Genomic DNA, 19,499 nt, shown 5'->3' with positions numbered 1-19,499 from the left:
AAAACAGTTTGTGGATAAATACGTTTCTGAGGAATTCAGTTTTGTTTTATTCAGCAGCTGGAAAAGGATCATAGCACGAACTGGAAAGTGAGTATGAAATTTTAAAGTGAATGCTTTGAAGTTCTGGTTCGTACACAAGAACTTCGGTTACAGGGGAAAAGTGTTGGAAGCAAGAAAAAAGGGCAAGCCGGAGGATACGAGTGACTTTAAAGCTCACCTTCCGTCGTTTTTTCTTTCATTTTAAAATGTCTAGTTGTGGTCTCTAGTATGAATGAATGACATGTGAGCCGTTTTTGTAAAAAAAAAAGTGCTCAGGTGTCTCTGTATAGCTCTTTTTTAATGGACTGTTTTAGGGGTGTGTCCAAAATGACCGGATTCCAGCTTTGCTCATGAATATTCATACATGCAAACAGCATGCAAATATCTCTCCTCTGATTGGCTAGGAGCACTGCGACGCCCCTCCGCCGCTCACTGCCTCCCACCTCCTAACTGATGAGCGGTGATGTTGCGTCGCTTCAGCTCCGCCTCTGGGAGTTTCTCGAGCCAAGGTGGGCTGGTCTGTGAGTTTCTGCCAGATAATTCAAAATTCACCCGTTTTTCGGAGGGGGGGAGGGGGGATTTCTTTGCTTAGCTCCTGCAGACAATGGGGGCTGCAAAACAGTTTTATGTGCAGGTGTACACATTCAACTCGGAGAGACCTACTGTATTCCACAAAAAACAAGAAAAATCGGATTTTCGCCGAAGGTGAGCTTTAACGAAGGCAAAGTTCAGACCAACACAGCAGGTCTTGTGGGGTAATCCTGGTAAACAATGATCAGTACCTATTAAACTATTTGGCCTAATGGCTCTTCGCTAACTGCTAGCTGTTAATGGCTAACCGTGAGCTGTAATTATTTAAATGTGGCGAACGTAAATGTGCTATGTATATGTATATATATGCTTAAGCTGCAGTAGCTAACAGCAGTTCTAGAGGGCTTTAGCTAAAATGTTATGCTTTTTTGGATATTTCTTTGAAATAGCCCACTTAGACATTTTGGCAATATATCGTCCAAGAATATCACAATATATATTTCTTTTCATTTCAGTCAATATGATATGAGTATATCGGACTGTAGTCTCAGGGTTTACCGTAGTGAAACAAGCTACGTTGGACAAACCACAAACTGATAGCAACCTGGCTTACAGGAACAGTCAGGGTTCTTCAGTGTAGTGCTGTTAGGCAGCATTTACTAGCGCTAACCGCTGCTAACCGCTACTAGTGCTGTTGCTAATTGCGGCTAGGGCAGCTACTTAGCACGCTGCTGAAAATATATGAAATCTATGCTTATTGTAAATAAACAGAAGCACTTTACTCACACAAATACAATTTTCAGGAGAGAAATCTGTGTAGATTAACATGCAGCGCCATACCTGTCAAGTTTTGGACTTAAAAATAAGGGATTTTTTCCGCCGCCCCAACAGCCCAACCGAGGGCTAAAAATTAATATGTATATATATATATATATATATATATATATATATATATATATATATTTTTTTTTTTTTTTTTTTTTTTAATAGAATTAAAATTGAAATTGAAGGGTGCACAAATTTACAAAAAGGACATGGATCAGATATATTCCATAAGTAAATAATAGTCCTACACAATTAATAATCTTTCATTAATACTTCTTTCTATCGTTCAGTCCACTCCTGATCAGTTCAGTTAATTTCAGCCCTCTCCACATTTTCTCTCTCTCCAGCTCAACCATCTCTTCTACCCCTTCTAAATAATACATTACACCACAATACTTGAGATTTAAGCAAATTCTAACAAACCCTAAAACTAGCCCTGAACTAATAGAGTTTGGAAATTATAGGTTTTGGCTGATCAGGCACATCAGGGCAGGGCATTATATGTATGTAGATTTTTCTCAAACCCTGAATATCTATCTAGCTAATTCTAAAGTTAAGCTAACTGAGTCACAAGCTGGATTTTATTAAACACACAATGGGTTTAATTTATGTTTCGATTCAGAGAAGTCTTTTTAACCAGCTATCAGAAACAATCTCATCACAGTTTACATGGTTAGTTACCTTTCTTTTAGAAAAATCTCCGTATATCCAGATTATTTTTAACGACAGCTGCTCCGACTAGCTGCCTGAACTCACAGCGAGGGGAGGGGCGGGGCTTCCCCCACACTAAACTGCGCTCCGCAAAACCAGCAAGCTGATTGGCTGTTTCTCCTGAAAGGCGGGACTTTCTCCTTGAACCGGCAACACGATTGGTTAAGAGACACACAGTGCATTGTCGCCTGTGGCCTATATATTTTTTTATTTAGTATAATACGGGAAATTTATGGGAAAATACTAATACGGGAGGACGGCGGGAAAGAGGAGTAAAATACGGTAGTTTCCCGGCCAAAACGGGAGACTTGACAGGTATGCAGCGCTCATTTGACTTTAAAAGAAAATGTTATTTTAAGAATTACAGTTGTGTAAAATTAAGTGCTTCCTCCAGCTTCACCATTAGAAATGAAACATGGTGACGCCCTTGTTTCTTAATATTGTCAGTTGTCACTTGTGTATTACAATACATGTTCACTGACAGTGCGCCTTATAATACAGTGCACCTTATAGTCTGTAAAATACAGTATATTTCATAGAATTTTGGTCAACTCTTCACTTAGTAGTAAACAGTCCAGATAAAATGTACAAAATAGGATGTTCTTTTTAGTTTTTGCTATATACGTAGAAGTATACAAGCTGGCCTGAGGACTTTTATTACTAAGCCTACAATGGTGAATTAGGAACAAAGGCAGTTTCTGAGTGATATAATCTTACTGATATTTCAATGTCCCCTTTATTGAAATGTATTATATTGCGATATATATCAATAACGAACTAGTGCCCAGCCCTAGGCCCACTCATTTTCACGTCATCATTCCTATAGCTATAAAGAGTGCATTTCTGTTTTTTAGCAGTAAAAAAGGGCGCTAAATAAACGCAATTGCAGATAAGCAATCACTAATATAACAATCTCTTATCCTCTCTGCATGAAATAAACCTTATTCACCGCAATTCCACATTTTATACTTCAAAATATCTGAATGCTTGTGGATGAAAACCGGAACAGTAAAACTGGTAAAAAGGCTCGTTCTTTAACTCCTGTGTGTTTCAAATTCCACCTGTTGTCATGCTATTGCACACACACATGGTAACCAGTTCCACACATGGTGACGCATGTGCTTGCACCAGATTGCAGAGTGGAGGAATGGGTTCTGTTGCAGTACAATTGCATTAGACCTGGATCTAGTACAATGGAATTCAACTAAATTGTCCCAATAAACGGAGCAACATAGACTAAAATAAATAAATCCCACACCAGCTTGACTCGCTCGGGGGCACTGAAGGGAACCGTGGAACTAGCCAGCGTCTGCTAGCATGTAAACCTGCTCTGTCCCAGGAGAAAAACCTGCCAACTATTGTTGGATCACATTCAGCCACCAAAGACTGCCACCGTAATGAGGTGCACACATGGGGCAAACACACCAGCACACAAACATCTCAACACACATACGGACACCCCTTTTGAGAGACTAGCACATTCTGCACACTACAACAGTAATGTTTGATTAAGGCTGGACAATAATTTGATATTGATATTTATTGCAATAGAGAATTTCAATAAAAGTGTGATCATTTTTGAGATATTTCAAAATTACTCAGAACACACCCTAAAGCCTACGTGCCAGTGTTATGACATTAATACACCGAAGACCACTGTAGTGCTGGGCAATATGGGAAAAATCATATATCACAATATGGATTTTTTTTTATATCACGATAACGATAGATATCATTATAAACCACATTTATATAAATAAATTATAAATAAAGTTACTGTAGAAACGATAGGGACACTTTTTTTATCGTCATATCGCACAGCACTAGACCACAGTAATGTACAGATATAACACACATCATATCAAACAGCAGCTTACTTCATCCAGCATATTAGAATAATACAATTCTTTTATCAAAAAACAATGTAATTAATTTAGCTTAAAAACAGTTTGCATCGCCAGTTAGCTGCAAGTCATCTGCATTAACACCAGCAGCATGTCCATTAACATTAGCATTGGGCTAACAGCTGCATTCCGGTGTTATAAAAGGTAATAAATGAGGACTCAAGTAAACTATAGCCATAATCTATATATCGTATCAAACCACCAAACCCCACTAATCTAACGAGCAAAAACATCAATCTGTTATTAAAAACAGCAATTAATTCGGCTCTGAAATAGAAAAATCAGCATTGCCAGTTAGCCATTTTTGCTGATCCGCTATAGTGGGTTTCATAATAAAGGGTCTTTAAGCCAGCTCATATACTTATACTTGTACACCAAGAACAATTTAATTCTATTTGGACAATTTTATTTCAAGTATTTTAAGTATTATTTTGATTAAAATATGGCAAATTATCTAAACACTGTTAATATTTACATACAAAATATAATGTGTAGCATATTTTTCACCTTTTTTTTGTTCAGAGGTGAGTATTTGAGTGTAGTCTGCATGGTGAGTATTTGAGTGTAGTCTGCATGTTTACAATGTAAAAAAAAAAAAAAAAAAAAAAAAAAGCTACGCAGAATGAACCACTAGCTAATATCGCCTTGTCTTGCCGGAACAACAATTTTGTTTACTTAACTAAGCTTAGCTTAATTAGAAGGAAAACATGGCGACACCACTGTTCCTTACTAGTTACTATTGTTGCATATAATGTGCCTTATAATCCTGTGAAACATATAGTTACTCTAAGACATAATCAAGGAGCCTAGTTACTCTAAGATATAGTTACTCTAAGAGCCTAGAATCTCCTGAAAATATCCTCTGACGTTTGACCCTGTTCTATATATTCTTTATCATTTTAGGCAAGTAAAGGTGCATCAAACTCTTAAAGTTGACCTAGTGTTGTAAGAGATATACAGTATTTACAGCATCTGTTACTGACTGACATTCACTGCATTTAAGACGAGTAGAAACAGCAGAACACTACAAACTACTGTAGCCAGTGCACGAGGTACACTTTTACGCTGTTCATATAGATATTAAAATTATATTGTATTGACTTAAATTAAGACAAATAGTGATAAACTGTTTGGTCATACTGTCTCTGTTTGATGAATGTATAATAAACAGTCCTGGGGTTTTATCCAGTATTGTAACTTAAATAAATGCTTGTATTATTAAAATGATTATGCTTTATTTAACACAGAATTTTATAAAGCAGCATTTTACCTTAAAATATCACAAAAAAAAAAAAAAAATCTGCTGACTGAAAAAATGGGGCTGGCAAATATTAGTTTTATATACTGTTATATTAACATTCTATAATAACACAGTACCCTGAATGTTCTCCTATAAAACCTTCATTTTAAAGAATCTACTATCTACATAGTGTTCTCTCTAAAATTTAATTCACTACAGTATAAATTTATTCTGTCTTAGACGCTCTGCCTCTTTCTTTCGGCCTCCATCTTTGTTTGGTTTTTACAGAGTTTTACATGGTTTATTGGGGGCTATGTGTTTCCACTGGTGGAGCATGATTTACCCTCATGGTGTTGGGTTGAAAAATGGAAAAAGTAAAGCATGAGTGTCTCTAAATATAACTCCTTTTTCACTTAACCTAATTACTTTCCCATAGATACTCCGCTTTATATTTTTGATAAAGGAACAGGGCGCAATTAAAAAAATTATTTAGAATTCAGAAAATAATTTTAAAAAGTACTACCTAGAGTCATAGCAATAAAAGCATTTCTCTTAAATGAACAGTTCGGAGAGTGTGTTAGAGAGTTAGAGAGAACACTGATGAGTCATAAAAATTAATAACTCCATGCGGTGTTAAATTAACTCTAAAATATTAGCTCAGCAGGAGTTTATTTAAAACTGTATATTCTTGTACACATTTAGAAATATAAAATTATGCTGCAAATATATTCTAGTTTAACTTTACAACAAGAACAGAACGACAAGATTCAACTGATCAACTAATCAATCAATCAATTACAAAAGTTATATAATAGCACAACAGGGTGCACTTTGAACAGTTCATATGCAGTTACTACACAATTGTTAGCGTTTAAAACATCTCTATAATTGTTCTAAACCCATCTTATGCTGTCCAGTGCTCTGTCCAGCTGTCCAGTGCTCTGGAACTTTTAGTACCCATGAATCACACATTCTGTAAGGAAATTATCAATCACAATAACAGCAATAAATAGTCACATTGTCCATGTCTGGCTAGATGTCAAAACATCTATAAAAATAATATATATATATAAAAAAAAAAAAAAACACCTCAAGAACAAACAGTCTCTCCATCCGTCAGACACTGACACTTCCCTTTTCTCTGCATCAGTGAGAATCCATAAGCACACACACACACAGACCTGCAAGCTAATACATTATTGATGAGCGTCTAATGAAAGAGTATTATGAAGAAAGATACAGAGCAGAACAAAAGTCAGCATCAGCACAAAAGTTAAATGAATGAATGCAAGAGCTCTATTTGGAGTCCCACAGTGCCCCCTGCAGGCCTAGAGCATCTCTACAGCCTTACTGTCTACACATTACACATCATTTATTATTCTCACACGGGTTTCACACAGCCCAGCAGATCCACTAATCCACTGCATATCAATGGCTTGATCGGTCTCTTTCTCATTAAAACACCCTAACAAACAGATGGAGAACACAATGTCCAAAACACTTAAAGAAGAAGAACTCTGAACTCTGGTGTGACTTTGGGTGTATTAAAACATGATAAAAATACTAACACTTGTTGAACAGCCCTCCTGCGATCTCCCGCAGCATTCTGGGATCCAGTATTTTGTGCACTTTGCCCAAACATGTTTTTAGACTGGGTGATACGGGGCATGCCATGCATAAATAGCTTTTTCCACCGTTATCCAGGCTAAAAATAGCTCCACACCTCATTGGTAGAATTCGGCGAGCCCCAGCATTTAAAACGAGGCATTTAGAACTTTAAAACTGCACAAGAAGTTTATTAAAAGCCACTGTTCACATTCCATAGCGTAGATAAATCTCCGGGTGCCAAAATAAGTCAACCATCGAACATGAATAGTTAAACTTTTTTGAGCAATGTAAATGTAATTTGTTTTTGTTTCTTTGAATTCTAATAGACAGTAATCTGATATTTTCAGCAACAGCTGGAATTCATGCATTTACAAGGAATTAACTACCCTACCTATTCATTCGTGCTCGACGATTGACGATTGTGACTTAAACTTCAGATGGCAGTACCCAGAGATTTATCTACACTATAGGATGTAAACAGCAGCTTTTAATAAACTTCTTGTGCAGTTTTAAAGTTCTAAATGGCTCGTTTTAAATGTCAGGGTCTTCGAATTCTGGGTGGAGCTACTTTGTGCCTGGATAGCGGTGTTAAAAGGAGATTTACCTGCAGGCGCAAGGCATGCCCCGTATCACTCATTCTATAAAAGCCAGTCTGGGCAAAGTGCACAAAATACTGGATCTCAGAAAGCTGCGGTAGAGCAGAGGAGGGCTATTCGACAAAGATAAGGACTTTTTATCACACTTTTGAAATGAACTTTTTAATACACCCAAAGTTCATTTCACACCGGAGTTCTCCTTTAAAGTCAGCTGATTCACAGGAACACACAGACACATGTACACAAACACTTACTGTGGGTCTCCGGCGTAGCTGAGCTGAGCAGGGCGGATGCCGAAGTGTACAATGATTGGAAATGTGATGACATTTGGGTTAAACTGTTCACGGTCCAACTGGTCTATCCTCACTGAGCTGGGTTTCTGTCCGGAACACACAAACACATAAATTAATGCTATATTAACACACACGATTAACTAGTTATGTCATCCTTATACATACATTTATATTCAGATAATTATATATTTATCTGAATTTTAATCTGTCACATTTCTGAGAAAATCATACACAGATTATAAATTATAAGCAAATGATGGTGATTAGAAAAAAGTCCAGAAATTACTGGAAATGACCACTGACTAACTGATTAAGGCGAAGTGTGCGAGTTTGTGTGTGTGTGTATATTACCATGCCAGGGTTGGTGACGATCATGCCCTTGCACTCCTCTGCGTATTTCTGCCATTCTAGCTCCTCCCACTGTAACATGTTTGCAATTTCCTCTTCTAGAACCAGAGGCTTATTGCTGCGTAATAAATACAGCAGCACCTGGTGCATAGACAACACTTCCTTTCCTCCATCTGAAAAACACAGACACACAGCATTTTTTTTACATATACATATACATACAAGTTTTTTTACATATACAAATAAAGCATTGTGACAATGCATCACAACAGCACATTTTAACAATAAGGATTGTGGCAATTAAAATAATTCCATGTTGTGTTTATTTTTAAATCTTAGGCAGTGGCTTTGTTTTAAGACAAAAGGGGTTGGACTAAGGGGGGAGGGACATTCAGTCCCGGGCCTGTTTTAGCTCTCTGAAATTTCGCTTTGGTTCTTATGGCCTGGCAGAAGAGAAAGATCCCCCAGTTGGGGTTTCAAAAGTCAGACACCCCTTCCTCACAAGCCAAAAGTAAAATGAGATCTTGAAATTTTCAAAAATACCAGTACAGCAACAAGTGACATTTCCTTTGTTACTGTCCACCACTGTTCAAGTTTTAATTATGCAAGGAGAATTTTACATTGTTTTTATGCTTAAAACATAAAAATGTCATTCAAACTTTGTGCAAAATATCGTGACAAAAACAAATCACCAGTCCTGAATCGTGAATCGAATCGTGAGCAAAGTGAACACAGTACTCCTGAGAGTTCAAGAGGAGCTAAATACATACAATTAAATGCTGTGACAAATCACAGTAATATCATCTGAATAAAACAGAATATTTCCTTTAAAAAAAATAAATAAATAAATATTTTGGACACACAGTAACAGATTATGGTCACTGGAGTTAATTATGTGTTCGCTGTGATGTTAAAGCACAATCATCAATCACTGTCATCACCGCAGTCAGACTGACCTGGGAGGAAGCGAACAAACCGAGGCATGAAGTGAAACCGCTGGCACCCTGTAGAATCATTTTCATCCTCTGAACCTGCAGGGCAGAGACATTTTGTCTGTCATTAAAAACATAATAATAATAATAATAATAATAATAATAATAATAATAATAATAATAATTTCTGCACATCTCTGCATCTCAGACTTTCCCCTAAACCTTCAGATATCTACTTTGATAGACTGGTGAATCTGGCTAATCTGGCTAATCTGTGGTGGTGAAATCAGAGAACGTGAAGGGCCTCCAGAACTGGTGTTAGCTACTGCAGCTTTAACTTAGCCCTGGTCTTAAAGGAGTACTGCCCTGCACATTTTAGTGTGTTTCCTGCTTTAAAATCCATATCAACTCAATAAAAGGGTATTAATGACCATTTTAACATTACTCTCGGGACAGAGCCACAGATTTTATAGCAATCAGGCTTTTTTTTTATGTAAAGTCATATATTAATAAACAAACAAATCTACCATCTACCATATTGCATTTTTCACTATATTTACCATTCAGTTAACTGCTGCTTCTAAAAATTACTCAGCAGGTATAGCAGCAAGAAGAAGAGGGATATAAACCCAACAATGGCAACTCAAGGTAAAGCATGAAAATAAGAATAAATTAATTTGCCATTTATCGGCTCTCTATCTGCTCTCCTCCTCACTCCCTGTATACACAGCAGTGCTCTGATACAGGGAGAGAAAGGGGGGGTTGGGGGCCTGCTGCTAAAAAAATATCAAACAATTAGAAAAACACTGCAGTATGACGTAGAACTACAATAAATTTTTCAAATCAGATATTTATCGAATATTTATTTAATTCGGTTGCCAAATAATTTGTGCATTCCTAATTTCCTCTCCACATCACCCAAACACTATTCAAACAAATACATTTTGTTCACTGTATTAAAGCAAGTGTTTCTGCTTGAGCACACTCAGAATGGAACAACACATGGAGGAGGCTTATAAGCAGAAAAGAGCCACTAAGTAGGAGCTTAAAGCAGCTTTTTGTGGAACTGTGTAAAATCATGGTACGGCAGGAGTTTACCTGTGAGGTTCCAATCATAGAGCTCAAGTATGTCCTGAAACAGATATGAAGCAAACAGCTCTAGCCCCTTCACGCAGTAGTTCTGAAAACAAGCATCACACAAACAAATTTAAAGAAGAGGGTAAAACATCACTTTAATTAACATAGAAGTAATTAGAAGATAAGCAAGAATCTGCACACAACAAAGACACACTGTAAATTTAAGGAAAAAACAGAAAGCAAGGACAAAAGCAGAAAGCAAAAGAGAACCAAATACAGTCATTCACTGATCAAATGAGACCCAACAACATTTCTAAGACAAAAGGAAACTTCAAAAGAAGAGACGGGGGGAAAAAATAAAAATAAATAAAATGCAGCAGTGCTAAAAAGAGAAGACTGACCTCTGGGGACATTTCCTCTATGAAGTGAATGGTGTAATCAATGTTGAAGCGAATTACTCTGCACAAAGGAATCTGAGAGAGACAGAGACACAGTCAATACAGCAAAAACAACTGCCTCAATATGGGCCTTCTGTTAATTCTGCTATTTATATATATTTACACACACACACAAACAATAGAACTATGCCCGGCTGCATTAAAAACCTTGAGTTGGTCTGTCTAGTCTAGACGTACACTATATTTTCCTTTTAGAGCTGGTCGATTATGGGGGGAAAAAAAAAAAAAAAAAAAAAAATTATATATATATATATATATATATATATATATATATATATATATATATATATATATATATATATATATATATATATATATATATAGACACACACACATATATATATATATATATATATATTCTTGATTTTCAATTAGAATCGATCAACCCCAACCCCCCCCTCACTAAAAATCAAACTACAGGGTTTGGGGGAGAATGCAGAGCTCTGATTGGCTGAAAGCCGCCCTCTGCGGCTCACAGAGGAATCAACTTCACTAATAACTTGACTGAAACAAAAAAAAGCAAAAAGCAAGATCACACAATCATTTATAGGGCCTGTACTTTAAAACATAGAACCGTACAAGCATAGCAGATGGTCAAATTATGTACCTGTTATGCAAAATGAGTACATGTTGGCAGGTCTATTAATAATACAGAAGGAACCAACTGTGTGAAGAATCATATAAAGCATCATAACACGTTTGTGTAACAGTATTTTAACTGCAGTGCTGTTTTTGCCATTGGACATTATGGGTATTATAGAAACTGAAGTGAGTAAACCATTTTGCAGGAGTTACTGAGAAGCTTACATTAGTGAGTGGAGTGTGGGAGAAGAGAGAAAACCCTTCAAACAGGTACTCGTGATCATCATACTCAATCACAGTGGGCCGGTCCGTCTAAAACAAAAACAAAAAATGAAACAAAAATCAACAATCTTTGGATGTTTCTAGAATGTTCTCACTATTTGTAACGTGCTGTTACTGATAATAAGCACATTTAACATTAAACAACATTTATATATCTTCTAAACCAAAGAAGCTTAGACTAGTAATCCAGTAAGTATTTGTGCTCACCAGAAAGTTTGTGGGTGGAGACACTGTGATTCTGTAGTGGAAAAGTTTTCCAGCGTTGTTATTCATTGGGCGACATGATTTCACTGGCTAAAAGACGGGGAGGGGAAAAAAACCCAGCAATTTTCATGTGTGTTTTCATAACTCATTGCTCCAGAATTAACTGAAACAAACAGTATGTGATTTTAATACTAATTTATCATTAATATGATCATAATTTAATAGTATACTAATGCAACTACACTCTGGCACCAAAAAAGGTTAACACATTAATATTTCATTGGATCGCTTTTAGCTTTGATCGCAGTACACATTCACTATGGCATTGTTTCATTAAGCTTCTGCAGTGTCACAAGATTTATTTCAATCCATTGTTGCATTAATTTTTCACCAAGATCTTGCAGCATTCATAATGTTAGAGTCTGACCGCTGCACAAAGCAGCGCTTCTCCAGCACATCCCAAAGATTCACAATGAAGTTAAGATCTGGACTCTGTGGTGAACAATCCATGTGTGAAAATGATGATCTCATGCTCCCTGAACTGAACCACTTTCAGCCCCATGAATCCTGACATTGTCATCTTGGAATATGCTCTTGTCATCAGGGAAAAAAAATCCATTGATGGAAAAACCTGGTCTATATTCAGTATATTCAGGTAGTCAGCTGACCTCTTTCTTTCAGCACATACTGTTGCTGAACCCAGAGCTGACCAAGTGCAGCATCAACCCCACATCATTTACTTAGTTAAATCCAGTTGCTGACCTTTTTTTGTCCAGGCAGTTTATATACAATATAAAATTTAGCTGACATTCACTTCAATACGCTTTTCTTTCTATGAAACGGACTTTATTGAGCTGAGCATGCTTGACTTTACATGTAACAGCTCTGAAAGTTGCAGCTCTGTAAGGCTCACCTCTTCTCCAGGGTAGATACTGTGTCGGATTCCAGTACGCCTGGCCTTGGCACTGCATTTGCATAAAGGACCATCATTCATCTGCAGAATAAACACATACCGGAATTTATATAAAAAAAAATTAAATAAAGCATTCATTCTCCTTACAACTAGCAAATAAAAAGTACAATAACAGTACAATGACAATGTTTTGATTACAATTAATTTTCAAAACAAAAAAGGACTGAATACAATGTATTAATTTAATTTATTATTATTTTTTCATTAATTAAAAAAATACACAGAACACATGCAGTACTGGAACAGTGAAAATATAACTAAGAATGCAGAGTTTCAGAATTATAAAACTTTGCTTTTTTGAATCATCAGAGTTGGCTGATTTGGCCAATATTTCAAACAGATACTTGCGGATGTATTTATTGTATGCCGAAAAAGATCAAAGCAGCACTGGCCGCGCTACTAAAACCGGCAAACACTGGCCATGATTCTTTAAAATTCATAAACTAGTGTTTATTTACTTTTTTTACTTTTAGTTTTAAAATTATACATTTATAAAAGGTATACCAGGCTGTCTAGTCTCTCTCAAGTTATCAGTTATCAAGTTACTGATGATTATGGCTTACAGCCAATGAAAAACCAAAAATCAGTGTTTCAGAAAATCAGAATATTATATAAGGCTAATTGGTACTTTTTGCAGTGCGGGCAGTGTGCCAACTCCTGCTGGAAAATGAAATCCGCATCTCCATAAACGTTGTCAGCAGAGAGAAAGATAAAGTGCTGTAAGATTGTTTTGCAAAAACACTGCACTGGCTTTTGATAAACCAAAAAAAGGTTGGGTCTAAAATTGGATCAGGCTACATCAGCAAATACCTGGTCAATCACGATGCTTACAGGGCTCTACTCAATCTTTCTTAAAGCCTGAGCAACCTACTAGCTATAGTATAAAAGCCATACTTACCATTAAGAGCCAAAACTAAGGCTTAACCCAGAGAGCTAAACCCAAGCTTGTAGAGCTAAAGTTAAAACTAAACCTGGAGAGCTAAAGCTAGGTGTTATTTAGCAGTGTTACTTATTTAAACTATGCTGAACACTAAAACAATATTGTCTGGTGTATTATGAATCTATTTTTGTTTTATGCTGAACAGACAATGATCAGGTTTTGAGTGGAAATCTAAATTACTCATTCATCATATAAATATTGACATCATTCTAAATCATTTTCTATCTTTTAAAGATATATATTAATAAGGTTATATCAATAAGTTAATGCATTTAGTGTTTAAGGAGTTCCATAGTTGTACCTGTCCGGGGTCGTTATACCACAGTTCGTCGTGAAGGCGGTCAGGATGAGCTTTCTTTCGCTTTATCTCTGCTATAACGTCAAATACTTCAGAGTCTGAACTGCTGGAACAGCTGCTGTCTCCATCAGAATCGCACTCAGACTCACTCGAGCTTTCATCTACAACACACACACACACACACACACACAAGCACAGAAAGTAATAATCTAAATGCATATCTGCTTTCTTTAGGGGACAGTTAGAAATGCAAATTGACATTCTGCTGCCAAACAGATGTAAAAATCATACAAACAGAATCCGCAATGACTGTTTTAAGCATTCCAGTTCAAAATAATCCATAACTTTGCACAACTTAGCATGACTTAGTTTACCAAGAATATTTTCATTATTCGTGTTCTGTTCACACGAGCTGCACTGGCCTTTTGAGAAGGATTTTAAAATGAATAAAAAAGTCTAATTACATAATGTTCCACTTACCCTTGAAACAGTCATTCAGCCTGGACATTAGTGTTTAGTGTCCACATTTTACTTATTTTGGACACTGCTGCAGCTATGAGGCTACCATTACTAAACTGTAGATTTATAACTAAGCAAATAAGCATTTAGACACTTCTCTCCCCATCCACTCAAATAGCATTCAGCTCTTCGTTAGGATAGTGTCAAAATCAGTGTGTTTTAGGGTGCAGTATGACTTATTTTGACTGTTTAAATGATGAAAACATAGCTTTATTCTCCACTTTATTGAGTTATTCAACAAAGTAACAGTAAAGGCCTTTTCACACCACATTCATTTTAAAAACATGTATATTAACCCTTTCAGAAAAATAGGAGTGCTGATTTCTGTCTGTAATGCACACAAAGACTCTAATATTCAAATACACAAGGGTTGGACAATGAAACTGAAACACCTGTCATTTTAGTGTGGGAGGTTTCATGGCTAAATTGGAGCAGCCTGGTGGCCAATCTTCATTAATTGCACATTGCACCAGTAAGAGCAGAGTGTGAAGGTTCAGTTAGCAGGGTAAGAGCACAGTTTTGCTCAAAATATTGCAATGCACACAACATTATGGGTGACATACCAGAGTTCAAAAGAGATAAAATTGTTGGTGCACATCTTGCTGGCGCATCTGTGACCAATACAGAAAGTCTTTGTGGTGTATCAAGAGCCACGGTATCCAGGGTAATGTGAGCATACCACCAAGAAGAACCAACAACTTCCAACATGATTAACTGTGGAGGTAGGAGGAAGCTGTCTGAAAGGGATGTTCGGGTGCTAACCCGGATTGTATCCAAAAAACCTAAAATCACGGCAGAATTCAATGTGCACCTCAACTCTCCTGTTTTCACCAGAACTGTTCGTTGAGACAATAAATTATTTTGGTCTAAAACCAGGTGTTTCAGTTTCATTGTCCAACCCCTGTATAACCTACAAAAAAAACTTAATCTCATTATATAAAATACTTTTATGCTTTTTTTAATGTCCAGTACATTCGAAGCTTGTGTTTAAAAATTTTATTAGTTTTTTTTTGTTAAATCTTTTTATTTCAAAAACACTTTAATGGTAAAATAACCATGATTGAAAGTGATCAAAATCACATAAGATTAATTAAAATTAATTCTTACTGTGCCCTCACTTTGGCTCTAGTGCTGCCATGCCCTAATGTTTGTGCAGTGGGCAGGACTAAGTCGGCTGGTTCATTGGCTGGTTCATGGTATATTCTGATGGACAACCGGTCTCAATGTCCATTGTAATGGACACAAGGTCTAAAAGGTTTAATGAAGATTTTCATACTGAGATCAAACCGTTCTTTTTATTATTATTTTCCTTTATCAGAGCCTGTTCTTTTTTCTGCTGTGTTAAACATGTTAAAATCAGGCTGGCTAATCACAGCTGAGCTTCACTGAGCAGCAGAGCAGCAAAACTCTTGGCATGGTTGCAGACCATACAAATGACCCTGAAGGCAGCAGCAGAACACTAAAGATTGCATCATAAGTAACATGTCGGCTATAATAACGCAAATCTTTGAGAAAATATATGTAAGAGCAGAGCTGTTACATGATACCCCTTTACGTAGCCATTTTTTTAAAGTGTGTTAATTGAAAAAAGTTTGATAATGAGCGTTTGTGTGTGAAGACGCAAAATAAAAAGCAAAACATAAAAAATAAATAAATAAATAAAAAGAAAAGAAACACACAGAATTAATGTAATTTATTAAAGCTATGGTGTGTCTGGCCCTTTTTTACAGAGCACAGATGTCGATGTGCAGTGTGTATCACTTTAAAATCATACACATCTACTTATGACAAAATATGTACTGGGAAAGGGCCTTAAGTCACAGGGTTGTTTGATTATCCCTTTATTATTTGTTTAAAGATCGTCCGTTTTCTGTAAAACTAAATTTACAAGTAATATTGCATAACACTGCCTGTGTCAAGCTTCTCTTTTTGTTTGTAAACCCTCACACAACATGCAGAACTACCAATAAAGTACTACTTCACTGTAATTCTTCAGGCTTGTCTGTCCTACGAGAACTTGGCACAGCAATGAAACTTCAGGAATAGAAACGTCTGAATGGATAGTGAATCTGAATGAATACTGTACCCTGGTCCAGGTCCAGTTTGGTTTTGGGAGGCTCCCATTTGGGTCTGGTGGCCTTGGCTCGTTCCTGCCTGCGAACCAGCTCCTCCTCAAAACGCTCATACAGGTCCCTCAGCTTACTGGTGCCCACCACTGTAGAGTCACCCTGAAACAGGACAAGAAAGAAAACCAGCATTAATGCGTCTCTGTTCTGACATGTCTGGGGTGAAACACTTCATTTAACTTCTCCTTAGTGCTGGGCGATAAAACGATATCGATAGTTATCGAGGAAACTATATATCGCGATAAGTCGGGGCGAGAAATTCGATAAACTAAATTTTCTATTTCCCGTTTAAGTAGCGTTGTGAAAAGGCGCAGCACGAGATCAGGCAGCACGCTGAACTGCTGCTCAGCCCAGTACAACCCCTCCCCTCCCCTCTCCACCATCCCCCTCCGCCCCACCCCCCGAGCCCCTCCACTCTGAACTCCTCACATAGCGGCTCCTTCTCTCCCATTTACTGGATAAACTTCATTTATACTATTCAGCGGCGCTACACTGGAAAACTCACCTTTTAAATATGAGGCATGCGTCTCCAAGATATTTAGAGAGGTGAGCTTGTTCAGATTTCTGAAGGCAGGTAAACGCTGCTCTGTTTGCTGCTAGTTAGATTAGCTTGTCTCCAGTTTAAAGTTAGCGATGTTTAGGTGTAAAAGGGATCTGTGCAATCTGTCATCATTAGCTAAGATGCTTTCACTGCTTTTTACATTCTAATAAACTAATGGGTAACGCACGTTAGCCGTGTTAATCCACGTTTCGTGTAAATTAAGGTTAACTTCAGCACGAGTGAGGGGTTAGTATATAAACACACAGAAAGGAAGCACTTTCCATCTTTTTTCCTAACTCTCACTGTTTCTGTTAGAAAACCCTGAGGGCAGCATTCTCCTCTGTCTTTGTGTTTTATAGTTTTTAACAGATAGAGAGTCTGTTATGCTGGATATTTTACTAAATACAGAAGATTATATAATCTGTCTAGCTGTATTTGAACTGAGCTAAACATTGCTGTTACTGAACTGGAGTTTTAAATACACTTAAGTAATGTAAGTCTAGTCTACTGAAAGCCAGTAATGTTAGTATAAATCTGTACTGCAGTAGAAGTGGATCATTTCAGAAACTTGACTTTATTCCTCCCACCTCCATTATAGGCCACTTTTTTTTTAAAATATTTAAATGTTAGCTTACTTTAAATGAAAAAAAAACTAAAGGCTCTTATTTAAAAAAAAACATAAGCAGTAAATTATCTAAAATTACAACAAATAGAAAATAGAAAAACAGTAAAACATATGTAATACATACTTTTTATATGACCAAAATTAAACTAGACTGAAATCTGACTAAAACTAATAATATCCGATAGACTAAAATGTAACTAAAACTATTATACATTTTAGTGAAAAGACTAAGACTGTATCAAAATCACCTGTCAAAATGAACACTGTGATATACTCTTGTATTTTGCTTTATGTAGTTGCCTGCATTCAGGGAGGGGAATGATCTTTTGATTAAATATAATTTTATAAAAATAAATAAAGTGTTATTGCAATTTAAATTAAACAGACATATAATGTAAAGGGTCTTACATATTTTTTAGTTTATATATTTGTCCCCTTTTTAAAATTAATTTAAAAGCTGTACCCACCTGGCAAGATGTTAACATCCTAGTGTCTGTCCACAAGGCTCTGAGCCTGCTAGTGATTTTGTCCATAACTCCCTTATTCTGTCACTTCTGAGTAAAAATAGAAACCTTTAAGTGTAACAGAAAGTGATTTGATTTATATCGTGATACATATCGATATCGGCTGATATGAAAAACTATATCGTAATAAGATTTTTTTCCATATCGCCCAGCCCTACTTCTCCTATTCCCCTATTGTGTTTAGAATGAAATATAGCTTCACAGGAAATTTAATCATGTTACTCTGGCTCCTCAAGGCCCCCAGTGTAAATATACAAAGAATGTCTTTGAATATCTTCTTAAAGTCTAAGAAATGTCTTGAGTTCATCTTAATGAGGAAAGATTGAGCTTAAAAAATAATTAGTTACATTAGCATATACCTGACCAATCATAATGCTTACTATCTATCTTCGAGTCTGAGCAACCAACCGAGCTATAGTTAAAGCTATACTCACCAAGAGCCAAAACTGAGTCTAAGCCCAGAGAGATAAACCTAAGCTTGTAGAGCCTAAGTTAAAACTAAACCTAAAGAGCTTCGCTGAAACTTCGCTGGACACTAAAACAGCATATCTGTTGTATTATGATTATATTTTTGTTTTATGTCAAGCAGAAAAAAAAATCAGGTTTCAAGACGGAAAGCAAAATAAATAAATCCCAATAAGTGTTTTGATGAGTATGCATGCTACCCTCAAATATCAGCATGGTTACCACTTGGTCCATTGGGTCGTTAGAGTAGTAGTTTTCAGAGTGTGTGCAGCGGATCCAGGCCGGTTTCAGTAACTCCTCCTCCTCCCTCTCCTCGTCATGCCGCTGTACAGGGGACAATTCCTCCGGTTCTCTGCTGCCCCTTGTGGAAGTATAGCTCCTTTCTCGGTTACCTCCCTCCGTCCTCCTCTCCCTCTCCTCATCCCCTCGTACTCGTTTTCGCTCTCTGCTGCCCGAGCGACTGCGGGGGCGCTTGCGGTGTCTGTCCGAGGGAGGGGAGCTTCTGCTGTCTCTGTGCCGGTAGCGCTCTCTACAAAAACACACAGAAAGAAGTTTTTTTTTGTTCTTCTCAAATAAACAATTAACAAACAAAAAGATAGATACTTACATTTAAGCTAAAATATACTGTTGATAATCCTTAAAATCATTTTTCGTAAAGGTTTTCTATGTGAAATCATAGATTTTCAGATCATAGGATGCTGCAATATAGCGTTTTTCCGGTGACATGAAACCGGCACCATCCTGGTTTTGCGAACCTAATTGAACCGTTTCACCGCGTTTCCACAAAAAAAAAGTAGGTTCCAGAACCAGGACTTTTTGTTCGCAGTGTGAACTGAAGAATACAAGGTTCAACATTGT

At 36.8% G+C, this 19,499-nt stretch overlaps 1 protein-coding gene across 2 annotated transcripts in view; it reads right to left on the bottom strand.

Moving 5' to 3' along the window:
* drosha (drosha ribonuclease III) overlaps positions 1-19,499 on the bottom strand; it is a 220,371-nt gene that overhangs the window by 196,364 nt on the left and 4,508 nt on the right. For both annotated transcript variants that reach the window (XM_022666045.2, XM_022666046.2), the window contains exons 3-13: positions 18,864-19,170; positions 16,447-16,588; positions 13,845-14,002; positions 12,544-12,624; positions 11,634-11,720; positions 11,370-11,456; positions 10,506-10,577; positions 10,126-10,207; positions 9,052-9,126; positions 8,099-8,268; positions 7,709-7,833 (exon numbers count right to left, since the gene is read on the bottom strand). In XM_022666045.2, the coding sequence (XP_022521766.2) occupies positions 7,709-7,833; positions 8,099-8,268; positions 9,052-9,126; positions 10,126-10,207; positions 10,506-10,577; positions 11,370-11,456; positions 11,634-11,720; positions 12,544-12,624; positions 13,845-14,002; positions 16,447-16,588; positions 18,864-19,170 (1,386 nt within the window). The remainder of the gene's footprint in view (positions 1-7,708; positions 7,834-8,098; positions 8,269-9,051; positions 9,127-10,125; positions 10,208-10,505; positions 10,578-11,369; positions 11,457-11,633; positions 11,721-12,543; positions 12,625-13,844; positions 14,003-16,446; positions 16,589-18,863; positions 19,171-19,499) is intronic.

The sequence above is a fragment of the Astyanax mexicanus genome, chromosome 15, assembly GCF_023375975.1.
Source record: "Astyanax mexicanus isolate ESR-SI-001 chromosome 15, AstMex3_surface, whole genome shotgun sequence".
NCBI classification, from domain to species: Eukaryota; Metazoa; Chordata; class Actinopteri; order Characiformes; family Acestrorhamphidae; genus Astyanax; species Astyanax mexicanus.
This window is presented reverse-complemented; position numbering and strand designations above follow the sequence as displayed.